The sequence below is a fragment of the Macrobrachium nipponense genome, chromosome 35 (genome assembly GCF_015104395.2).
Source record: "Macrobrachium nipponense isolate FS-2020 chromosome 35, ASM1510439v2, whole genome shotgun sequence".
Taxonomy (NCBI): domain Eukaryota; kingdom Metazoa; phylum Arthropoda; class Malacostraca; order Decapoda; family Palaemonidae; genus Macrobrachium; species Macrobrachium nipponense.
This window is the reverse complement of record NC_061096.1, coordinates 33,955,761-33,967,303: the sequence shown is the minus strand read 5'-3', so window position 1 is coordinate 33,967,303 and position 11,543 is coordinate 33,955,761. Positions and strand designations below refer to the sequence as shown.

General features: G+C 39.8%; 1 protein-coding gene across 1 annotated transcript; it reads right to left on the bottom strand.

The window, feature by feature from the left end:
* Positions 1 to 1,069: 1,069 nt before the first annotated feature.
* Positions 1,070 to 10,734, bottom strand: LOC135208574 (neuropilin-1-like). Its single transcript, XM_064240907.1, has 8 exons — positions 10,629 to 10,734; positions 8,413 to 8,507; positions 4,332 to 4,484; positions 3,828 to 3,946; positions 2,239 to 2,383; positions 1,900 to 2,114; positions 1,482 to 1,641; positions 1,070 to 1,303 (listed from the first exon to the last, which is right to left on the bottom strand). The coding sequence occupies exons 2-8, from the start codon at positions 8,504 to 8,506 to the stop codon at positions 1,203 to 1,205; spliced, it is 987 nt and encodes a 328-aa protein (XP_064096977.1). The 5' UTR covers position 8,507; positions 10,629 to 10,734; the 3' UTR covers positions 1,070 to 1,202.
* Between the last annotated feature and the right edge of the window lie 809 nt (positions 10,735 to 11,543).

The window sequence follows — 11,543 nt, the reverse complement described above, 5'->3', positions numbered from 1 at the left end:
AATAGCAACAATGTGTGTTTTTTTCTTTCTTTTTTTCTTTACAATGGTGTCAATTCTTTTTTATTTGGTCCCAGCTGATACAGTTTGCTTGCTGTGTTTCAGAAACTTCATACTTTTATCAGATAAATTTATGCTTTGTATAGGATATATAGGCCATGAGCTGTAATTTGCAGTTCAGGCTAAGTTGTATACATAGTATAATTTTATCCGAAAAAAAAATGTAAAAACCCCCTTGGCTGTCACTGATGAGCCTGGTCGACGCCGTGCTTGTTGAACGCGAGTAGGAAGACGAATGAAATACAAACATTTCTCTTATTTTAACAGTATTTATTTTCGTAAAAATTAAAACAATATGATACAGTGAACACTTAATGATACAGTATTGCTTTTCAATGGATACTGACTCTTGCCTTTGCGTTCACTTCTGCATTTGTTGTTGTTGGTTTAGTTTCTCTTGTCTCTTACCTTGATAGCCCTGAGGATTTGCTCATGAAGACAAGTGTTGTTATCTTGCCGCGCTCAGCACTAATCAGTATAAATAAAAGCTTAAATAAATTAGACATAACTTACGTAATAAATAAGAATTGGCATTCTCTTACAGCCTTCACGTTCATCCGTAGACATTCACACACGCACTCATGCACCTCCAGTCACGCTCACTTGACTTGGTATAAAGAAAATAATGATGATGATGATCGCTGTACAGTGATATACATGTCTCTTGCTGCCCACATATGTTACAATATATTACATAATTATGTTGCGTGACGAAGCCTTTGTATTACAGAGGCACGTCATAGTATGAAAGATGATAACATTTTATAACCCTGTCAAACCCTACTTAGCCGAAGTGCTCAATAACACATGGCGTGCAACAATATCAAATAGATTTGCATTAGATGTTAAATAACCTAATCACAGTTACTTGCTAAATGTAAGCCTGCGCCGCCGCGAACTATAAGAAATCTTCCTGTTCGATAAGAAAGAAGTGGAACATTGCGAGTGTCTTACAGAAAACAAGCGGTTATAATGCGCTACGTTGCGAAACTAGATATTGAAACGTATTAAAAATTATTATGAAAGGGGAATATTCTTATAGCTTGGCGGTCAGGACGGAGAACAAACACTCCTGTAAGTGAGGGTGGAGGAGGGTTACGTGAGGAGAGGGGAGGATAATTGAGATGAGAATCAGTTGAGCGTCACTAGCAGGGCATCATCATGTAGTTTCCGCTGAAGCCTTCCTCCTCTCGGCTGTTGTCGCTATCAGATGCAACTAGGATGGCAATGGGTCCTGTGGCATTGGCTGTTGAAGGAGGAAGAAGAGAAAAAGAGAAGGGCATTACCACAGACATCGACTAGAACACTACTATATATTTGAAATTGCATTTTTAAGTTATCTCCAAATCCTGACCAGGAATGCCTTCTCATTATTAAGTTATCTGCAAATCATGACCAGGTATGCCTTATTATGAGTAGCCTACCTTGTGCAGTGTAGGGACTGTAGTCTCCACAGTGCTGCTGCCCGCCGATAGCCAAGTAATCGTTCTCACAAGCTTGGTTAATGTTACCTAAATCAAACCTGTCGAAGTTAAGACCAATGTCGCAGTATCCGGGCACGTATCCGAAGCAAATACTGTACAACTGTTGAAAAAAATACAGTGAAATTATGCATGAGCGAGAGAGAACTTTTTATTCTTGTTTCCATGTTCATTTCCCTCACATTTTAATGCATGAACTGAAATTTTGTTTATGTAAAATAGTACGAGTTATAACGACCTTCATCTAGTCAGGTAAAGGAGTGATTGAAGATGAATGATTGAAATATAGCCGACAACTGTAGAAACAATAAACGAATGAAGGGGAAAACCAAGGAAAGCTCAGTCCTCATGAACATCCTACCTGGTTTGTCAACATCATAGGATTCGAGCCATAATTGAAGGACATGATGGAACCTGCTGTGTTCTTATGGTACTGCAGGCATCGAGGCGGAGCCTTGCAAGGGTCATTCTCCCCTATGAAGGTGATCCCAGCTTTCCACTGGCGGCCGTAACTGTTGGCAGAGTTGGTGACGATCAGCTGGATGGGGTCGTTGGTGTTGTCGACGTCAAGGTAGACTGAAGGAGAGAAATGTTTGGTCCATGAGTGTGTTGTTGGCGGCACCGCAACGAACGTTTATCGTTCTGTACTCAAGGTATTTTCCAAAATAGGTCAACTGAAATTCGTCGACCGATAACTTACTGTGTTGGCCGCTGTTGTCTCCACACAAGACAGGTACGGTGCTTCCAGGGTTGGCTCCCATGACGACGAAGGTGTCGTTGCCACATTCTCCCTCAACGGGACCCATGAGGTTGAAGGCATCGAAGTCGATCAGAATTTGACATGTCTGCCACCAGTTCAAATTCAGCAACAAAGATAAGCAGGGAAAGATGATATTTGTCAGTCAAGTTTGCCTTAATGTAACGTCATGAGCATAAATGGAAAGGTAATAGAAAAGTCAGAATCTTGTAGGCATCGGTGTGCAAGGTGAATATTTCTCTCTCAAGACAGCAATATCATTTTTCAAAAGATTCATCTCAAAAACTCTTATGTAAGATATGCAACAAATGGAAATGTCCTCATAAACGTTAACCCTTATGAGCGTTTTGTTAGTGCAAGCAGAGGGTAGCAAGGGTCATCAAGACTTAAAGCATCAGTCAGGCCGAGTTTTGAAGGGTGTGTGTATGCATTAGTTTTGTCAGTTCACTTTCATTTATACTCAGATTCCCTCAGGACCGTTTATGTGAACAGGGACTCGTAAGAATAGATTTTTAGAGCGGTGCTTCGCATGGATTTGCGATCAGAAATGGTGCCACTAGATTGACGGTGATGAGAGCACAAGTAATGAGGGTATCTGGGGAAACGACTCACCTCAGGCGGAACGCGTATAGCCACCGTGCATCTTGTAGGCACCATTGTGAAGCTTGGGTATCCAGGGTTAACAAAGTAGGAATTATTCTGTTCTATGACGGACCCGCATGTTAGGCGAACTGCAAGACAGTCGTAGGAAATCTCTCAGAACTATCAAGCTTGCTACCATAGCTAATACCAAACTAAAAAAGGTAAAACACGAAAGGGAAAGTCGGAATGATGGTTACTCATTCCGTTCCCTTCCTCCCAAGCCTTTTGTCTCTTCCAGTCATGCTTCGCCTCCCAGTGAGGAATAAGAGGCGAGAAAGAGAATTTCATGCAGTTTATATCCTTCTGAAAAGCGTTCTCCAGCCACATTGTCCCCTGAAAGTCGGAAGCTGATGATTATTTGATAGCATTAGTCATGCGCGAGGACCCAGAGATCGAAGATGGGAAGGATTATTTAATATACAGAGAACATTGCTGGTATTACATAAGTTTAGCAAGAGGGCAATGAACAGCAAAGAGTAGGCAGACGAAGGGTATTTCTAGCCAGTATAAATTCAAGAGTGATAGAAATGAGAAGATTCTTAGAGAGGGGATGTGAAAGAATGCTTAGCAAATTAGGTTCTTTTCGAAGCTTCTGAAAATCCCTCTCGAGTAAAGTCAAATGCTTCAAGAAAGGAAGAAGACGGGAGCTCGACACGAACAGGCAAGAAATAGAAATGATGAAGTGGAGAGGTATGAAATAAATGAACCTTAAATGCATCCCATATTATTGAAATATGATTGAATCTAGGTATCCGAAGAGGCCTGGATATGTGGGGATTGACCATACCCATTTGATTCCTGGGGCATAGGTATGTTAGAAACGGGGCAAGGGCGCAGAGATCATGGGAAGGTTAATGACTCATCATTCCAGTGGGTGGCAGGATACTTACACCGGCAGGTGGCTTCAGCAACACTGAGCACATTCCGGGGCTGGCGTAGCTGCTTGGATAGCCCGGGTTGGTGAAATAAGTGCCATTCACAGATATCGTGCCGTCGCAGGTCGCCTGTACTGTAATTTTAGGGTAGGAGGGTCAACTGCTGTGTTTTCATCGTGAAAGGGGGAGGGGGCGTGCTTTGCCTCCCTCCTCTCGTTTTGATGAACCTATGACAGCGTCCGATACAGAGTTCCTAACTTATGATAATTAACTTTTGCAGACAGCACATTCATCCATGACTATCTGAAACTGGTACTTGTCTAGATGCAAGTGTAAAATAAATGCTTAAAAAAATCTTCACTCTTCACAAGTGAAACATTCATGCTCTAAGAATGAAAATGATTATTTTGATTCAGAGTTGAAATTGCAACCAGTCTCGATTTTGGAAACGAGCACACGCGTACACACACGCACACACAAACAGTGCATCCGCATTGTCTATCATTAGGAGTAACTTACAGACGCAGCAGACTCCGAAGCCATTGGCACAAGTGCCTGAGGCCGATCCCTGGAGGGTTTCACATTCCTTTTGGCTGTAGCAGGTTCCCCTTTCTCCGGTGCCCGCCGTGCACGGGCCATTTTCAAAGGTGACGATTTGTACTACAGGAAATACTGCGGAAAAAAAGAAAGAAAATACAATGAATCAATTGTTTAATGTGCAAGGTAGTTGTGTATTGAACGAAAATAAAGAGAGAGAGTTGAAAGATGTTATCTTCGAAGTTAATTGTCATGTAGGCAATGTCAAAAATGATGCCTAAATGCGTGTGGTTCCAAACTGTTTTGAGCAACATACTTCTACATATGTATCCTCGGCACTGATTGTTTCTGTACAATTCTGTTTCGTGAATGTCTATGAAAGAATCAACTGGCTTTTGGAGACCAAGATTTTTAGCATTTAGAATTTTTAACAAGTGCCTTGAATCGGTATAAGGCCAAGCTGACACCCTTTTGGTGAGCTATTATATAATTTATGATATTATTGTCAGTTAAAATAAGTTGACTAATTATTTTACCACGAGCTATGATCAAACATTTCAGAAACCTTTCAGGTTATTGGAATAAAAAGTGCTAATTAGGAAACGAAATCTATTATAGTGCTAAGGTAACTGAAAAAAGCGTGTTATTCGGAGAACATGAAGTCGTAGAAAAAGAGGTGGTCGCCGATGGGAACGGGTCCTCTCGAGGTGAATGACCGCAACCGGAGTCCATTCCGCTGCTTTGGCTGCTAGGTGTTGACCCACATTCCTAGGCCGAGATTCCCCTGAAGGTTAATTCTCATCCCAGCGCGTCCCTAACCCTGTGTCTCCGATTCTCAGTCCCAATGTCATTAGTTATACGTCTTAGGTTTTGTAGTGCCAGTGCCTTGATAGATAATGTTCACATTCCAAACAGTTTTCGTGCGACAGAGAACGCCTCTTTCCCCTCGACAGTTTTAGTCATTTTCAGCTAAGTTTCTCATCCAACTGGTTGAAAGGGAGCGCAGGTGGTCGGCCGCTTTAGGACATGATTGGCGGTTGCTCAGCGGGTTAGAGTACAGACTGGTTTGTGTAGGTCTGTGGGTCACAGGTGCGACCTACATTCCTAAAGGAGTTTCTCTTGGACACAGGAAGAAGGCCCGACCGTCTCCCAGTATCGCCTGTACCTACTTGATCGATGTTGTATGAAGAAAAGGACTGATTTTCAAGGTTTTTTTTTTTTTTGTTATTATTTATTTATTTTTTACGCTCACAAGAGCAGTCTAATAGGCACATCAGCCCAAAGTCTGAGGTAAACATGTGACATGTTGCGCTGCAGAAGGATACTCTTTATCTAGTGCAAGTCACTGAATACTGAGTAGGAACAAAAATCTTTCGTTTTTATGAAGACATCTGAAAATGAACCTGATAGCTATTTTTAGAATTTATTTGCACATGAACACTCGTTTCGTTAAAACGCACCTAGGTTCTTATTTTGTGAGAGCTGGAAATGAGCTTACACAACTTGCTATCAGTATTATTTATAAGGGACGGTGGCAACGGAATAAGCGATCATTGAATATGGTTAAAGCTACTAGGAAGATTACTGTATTTTACGTAACAAAAGAAAATTGATACGCAGAAGACTGGGAAAGAAACAAAAAACTGTACAGGTGCTCTACTAATTGGGTATTTTCGGCTTGGCGTAACATTAATTTTTGAGAATAGGGAAACTATTAGAACTGGCGAGTGATTCGCGAATCAAAACGAAGGAGGAAGAAAAACTCCGCTGTTTAGGGCATACCCATTGCGCAAGACTTATGTAGGCTAATTTGTGGGAATACGAAGGCGGAAGTCGCACACTCGGGATGCAAAGCCAGGGGGATATTGTCTCTTGACGAGCTCCCGATCATATGTTCAAGGTGGCCGTCACTTTTTTCGTCATTCTGTGACTCGGGAGAATTGCCATACTTTGGAAAAAAAATTCAGATGCATCATTTTATATACACTATTTTTTGTGCTTGGTGTTTCCATATGCACAAATAATAACGTAAACCATAGAAGATTTTACTAATTTTATTATTGATAAATCATGTGAAAGAGATCGCACAACTATAGTTTGAAACCGTAAAGGGCCAAAATTTCCAAATTGTACCGTTTCATTTGCCTAGAGTAGAGAGAGTCATCACCAGGGGCTACAGGAACCGACGCCGCGTCTTCCATAGCAGGAGAATGACCTCAAAGGTTGTCAGTCAGTCCCTCCGGCAATAATAATACTAAAAAAAAGAAAAAAAAAAGCCGGGATATTATCATCCAAAAGAAGTGGCGGTCCGAGGTCTGTTACTCAGCTGCTGACTTGTCTGACCAGTTTTGCCCCTATGCTCCTAACGGTTCTAACGGTCAAGAATTTCATTCAAATGCTGGACCGGATCTTTCGTCTCCGCTATAACCAGTATGTTTCGCTTTCACCCAGCCTCCAGTAAGAAGAGAAAGCCACACACACATAGTATTGTGTTTGTGTGTATAATATATATAGTATATATATATATGTGTGTGTGTGTGTGTAAGTATATATATATATATATATATATATATATATATATATATATATATATATATATATATATATATATATATATATATATGATATGGTGAACCAATAGGTGGAAAAGGGTTCGTGTTAGGGTGTACTGTAACGGTGATATCTATTATTATTATTTTATTATTATTGTTGTTGTGTTGTTTATATTTTATATACATATATATATATATATATATATATATATATATATATATACTACTTCATTGGCTTTGTATTGTGTTTTTGCATACAGTACAATTTAATTTTAAATGTAATCATAGTTGATAAAAATCTAATTATTTAAGGTAGTAGCTATAACTGCAAATGTAATCTCAAAATAAATGTTATCATCCGTCCGCCTACATTTCGTTCACCCTATACTATATATAAAAGAGAGTTAACAGTAATATATATATATATATATTATTAATATATATATATATATAATATCATACAATATGCATACATACATACTACATACATACATGAAATTACATCATACATACACATATTTACCGTCACCTTTCTTTTTATTCAAAGGCAAAACTTGGTCTTCACTATGGGGTTATTGTAGCATTATTCGTAGCACTTTAGTCTGAATTATATCATTCAGAGTAAAGGAATGAATTTAAGCACACATTGTTAATCGCCAAAACAAGCCATAAAATACAGCAAAAAAAAAAAAAATATGCAACAAATATTTGCAGCTTGACTTTGGTCTGACGTTATGGAGAAGGAGAGAGAAAGAGGGGGGGCGGGGGCGTGTGTATGGGAGCCGGGAGGGTCTAGCAGCCTTAGTCCTCCTGAGGTGAACAATCTGAAGGTAGGTCAAAGCCATCCGACCTCCAGACCTACTTTCGGGCGAAGAACGTTTTCTCCTTTCGGGCTCCAGGTATCTCCGACGTAACCCGTTGCTCTGGAGTCTTCCTGGAACTCCCGTAACAGGTTTTCTTTTTGACAAACGACACTCATATACTACTGCGCCAGGAAAGTTGCTGAGCCTGTGCTTTTATATATGAGATCATTTATGACATCAAGTGACAGCGCCCTTTTTTTTATTACCATTATTGGAATATTTACCATAACCCAAGAATAGGAGCTATAACCGTTTTCTTCATTTGTCGTCGGTTTACATTTGCTCAAGTTTGTTCCCTTATGATACAATACTACAATCGTTCTGTTAAATGAAGGATGTTCCCAATTAAGGCGACAGACAATTTGGTCATTAAAGAAGTGATAAAAGTCAAGATGAAAAATAAAGATAAGAAACGGCAGGAAAGATAATATAAATTTATAACAGTAAGGTTTCAAAATAGATTAGTCGTGAGTAAATAAGAAAAGCAAAAAGGATTGTAACGCTGTGATGAAACAAATCGGCGAACGTCAAATAACAAAGTTTGAGTTTCATTTTGCTTCCCTGCCCTGCTCGTCAAAGATGGCAGACATTTTTTTCATGTCTGCTATCTTTGCCTCCACACTTGAATCTCAGTTTCATTTTACTTACATTTGGAATCTCTGTCTGAAGAAGATTCCTCAGCAACCGCTGCGCAGCGGACGGTCGCCGCTAACGCCACTACCAGAAATGCCCTCGTTATCATTCTGCAAAGAAGATGACATGGTGCTTAGGGAGTTGCGAATAAAACGCCTCAATAATAACAGACAATGAAATGCATTGGAGCCCTTCAGGTTCAATAATGATAAATGATGACATTCATGAAACAGGAAATAAAAAAAGAAATCGTCAATAACATCTCAGTTGCATGAAACAGGATAATGTCTATGAAAACTACACGTTTCTACAACGAGCACTCTCTCTCTCTCTCTCTCTCTCTCTCTCTCTCTCTCTCTCTCTCTCTCTCTCTCTCTCTCATCGCAACATCATAGCAAAGGAAATGAATCTTCTCTCTCTCTCTCTCTCTCTCTCTCTCTCTCTCTCTAATCGCAACATCATAGCAAAGGAAATGTTAAGATTCAATAGTGACAAATGGCCGCCGTTCGTTACATTCGGAATATTGAATCTTGAAATGCCTCTTGGTATTACTTCTACGGTATTTTATGTTACGTTATTCAGGTGTGAATGTTAATTTCCGGAGAGCTGATGAAGCTTCTTGGCTATAGGTGGAATTGTGGAATATATATATATATATATATATATATATATATATATATATATATCTATATATATTATTTAATTATATAATAATATATATTATATATTAATATATATATATATATATATATATCTATATATATATTATTATACCTAATATCATATATATATATCCCGTGTTATCTGTTTATTCATTTTATCTACATATATGCAGCTGCTAGCATATCTAAAAATATTGAGTGATGGAGAAAACGATTGCTTAGGTACCAATTTGTTGTCATCGCTTGCTTTTGCATACTATAACTGGTGATGGATTATCGTAGATCAGTTTGTTTATCAAAACCAAAATTATCTGCGGAACCGCATTTGCGAATTCTTCACCACAGTTGACTCAAGTACCAGGTGCATAAGGCAGTATTTAGTTCAACTTTCAGAAGGGTACTATTTGTGCCGGGGAATTTTCGGTAACCCTCATGAGACTGGCGTGAGTGGCCAGGGGTTGCAACGAGGCCTAAACTATTTTCTCTGAGGTCGAGAACTTACGGTATCATTATTATTGTTTTTATTTTGTATTATTATTTTGTAAATGAATAAAAATGCTGTTGTTTACTGTACGGAATAGTAGAATTTGTTTTCATACCGTTCTGTGACTAGATTTTAAAACAATGGTGTCATTATGGCCAAGAACAAAGCCGCAGTGTCATCATAAGAAAAACTTTGAGAGTTTGAACGTATAGAGCGGAGGTAAACGCTGACATTTATCGGCAGTTACTACGGTTCTCGGTTATCAGAGCATCTGATAATGATCGAGAGGGAGGTGAAGAAGGAATAATAGCAAATTATGACGTGGAAACGAATCGGATTGGTTCATTATGCAGCGTTGAGATCTCTGATCGTCATTTGCAGAAATGAACTAATTTGCTCATGCGGTGGAGCCGAAAGGGATTTTTTTAAAGGTCATGTAGCAGTCATGGCTAAGGTCAAGTGATACTCGACGCGTCGAATAGCAGTAATCACCGGGCGAACGAGTGAGCGACCGTCGCTCTGGGGGAGCTTTAAGATCATATCAGTTTTGTCTTTTTCCGGTTTCGTAGAATCTACTGAAACTTTTTGTTTATGCATAGGCACATATATTCATTCGTAGCAACTATACATGGATGGTCATTTGTATGGCCAAACAGTTAAAGGTAGTGCATGACTGAGAAGAAGGAAGATGAGACGGCGGTTTTCGAAGATAATCCATTGAAGAGCAAATCTTTTGCTTTGACAGTAATAACCGGATGTAAGTTCTCAAAATACTGGAATCTCATTCCGATTGCAAGATCATGTTCACAGTTCGTGGGTTACGATTAAATACGTAATGCGCACACTATCATAAAGGCTTGTTTGTATAAATGGGACTGCTATGTATATACGCGGCCGCCTTCTCAAAATCAGTGACAATATGCGTGATGTGTCATATAATCTCCTCCTCGCTATGACATCGCCATTAGATTTCCACTGTCGAGAGACTGGTCCAAAATGGTAAGCACACACAAACACACTTGAGACACTCTAGGATATCTTCGATTCCCAAAAGCTGAACAGGCGAAGAAGACACAACAACGTACTCGTTTGATGGTTTGTGGAGAGCAGCTATAAAACGACTAGCAGAGTCCCTCCGAAAACCTGCCTTCTTATACTCGAGTACCGGGAAGTGACCTAAAGAGACAAGTTCCTATCGCGCATGTGCGCATCATCACCTACACCGACTGCCGCCGCCACAACCTCCCTCTGTAACTAGGTCATTCACATACCTTCTCTTTACAAATCTCCCCATACATCTGCGTCATCTTCTCTCGTTAGAGCAGTCAACTCTTGCGTTTGTTGTATGATGCCGTCAATGAATCATATTCTGTAAGTTTCCATTGACTTTTCTGAATTAGAGCTGAAGAGAAGAGGCGAAGTCAAGCTCTCTATTATTTAGGTCAAATACCTCGAGTTAGGTGTCTCGGTTCTCGGCAGTGCCTGTTGGTTTGTTTGTTTGTTTGCCGATTCTTATTCTCCTTCCCGAGACAAAACGCACAAAAATCTCTCGATGCAATAAATTCCGGCGTTCGCTTCTCGTTTTACGACAGACCTTCAAACCAGAGCTTAATGCGTATCCTTTTGCACTAAACTTGCAATAGAGCTTCAAGTAATTGCTTGGGTGTGTACGTAGATGTATATATGATGACAGCTTACGTCTCACATGACTTGGCATTACTGGAAAAAAGGTTTATTTATTGTCCCTTTCGTGTTTGGTGGGGTTTTCGGGAACGTGTCGACGATGATGATGATCATATTCCGCGGGACGTCGGCGAACCTTGGCTCGCTTCAAATGTAGGTCAAAGAACAGCTTCTGCTGCTGATGACGGGCCTGAAGCTCTTCTTCTTCTTCTTCTTCTTCTTTTCTGTAAAGTTTAGTTTTAATTCTTTTCATGAAGACGGTAGTCAAAATGGTGTGAAGATTGGAATCCGCCTGAGCTTTGTATTGTCGTGGCTAT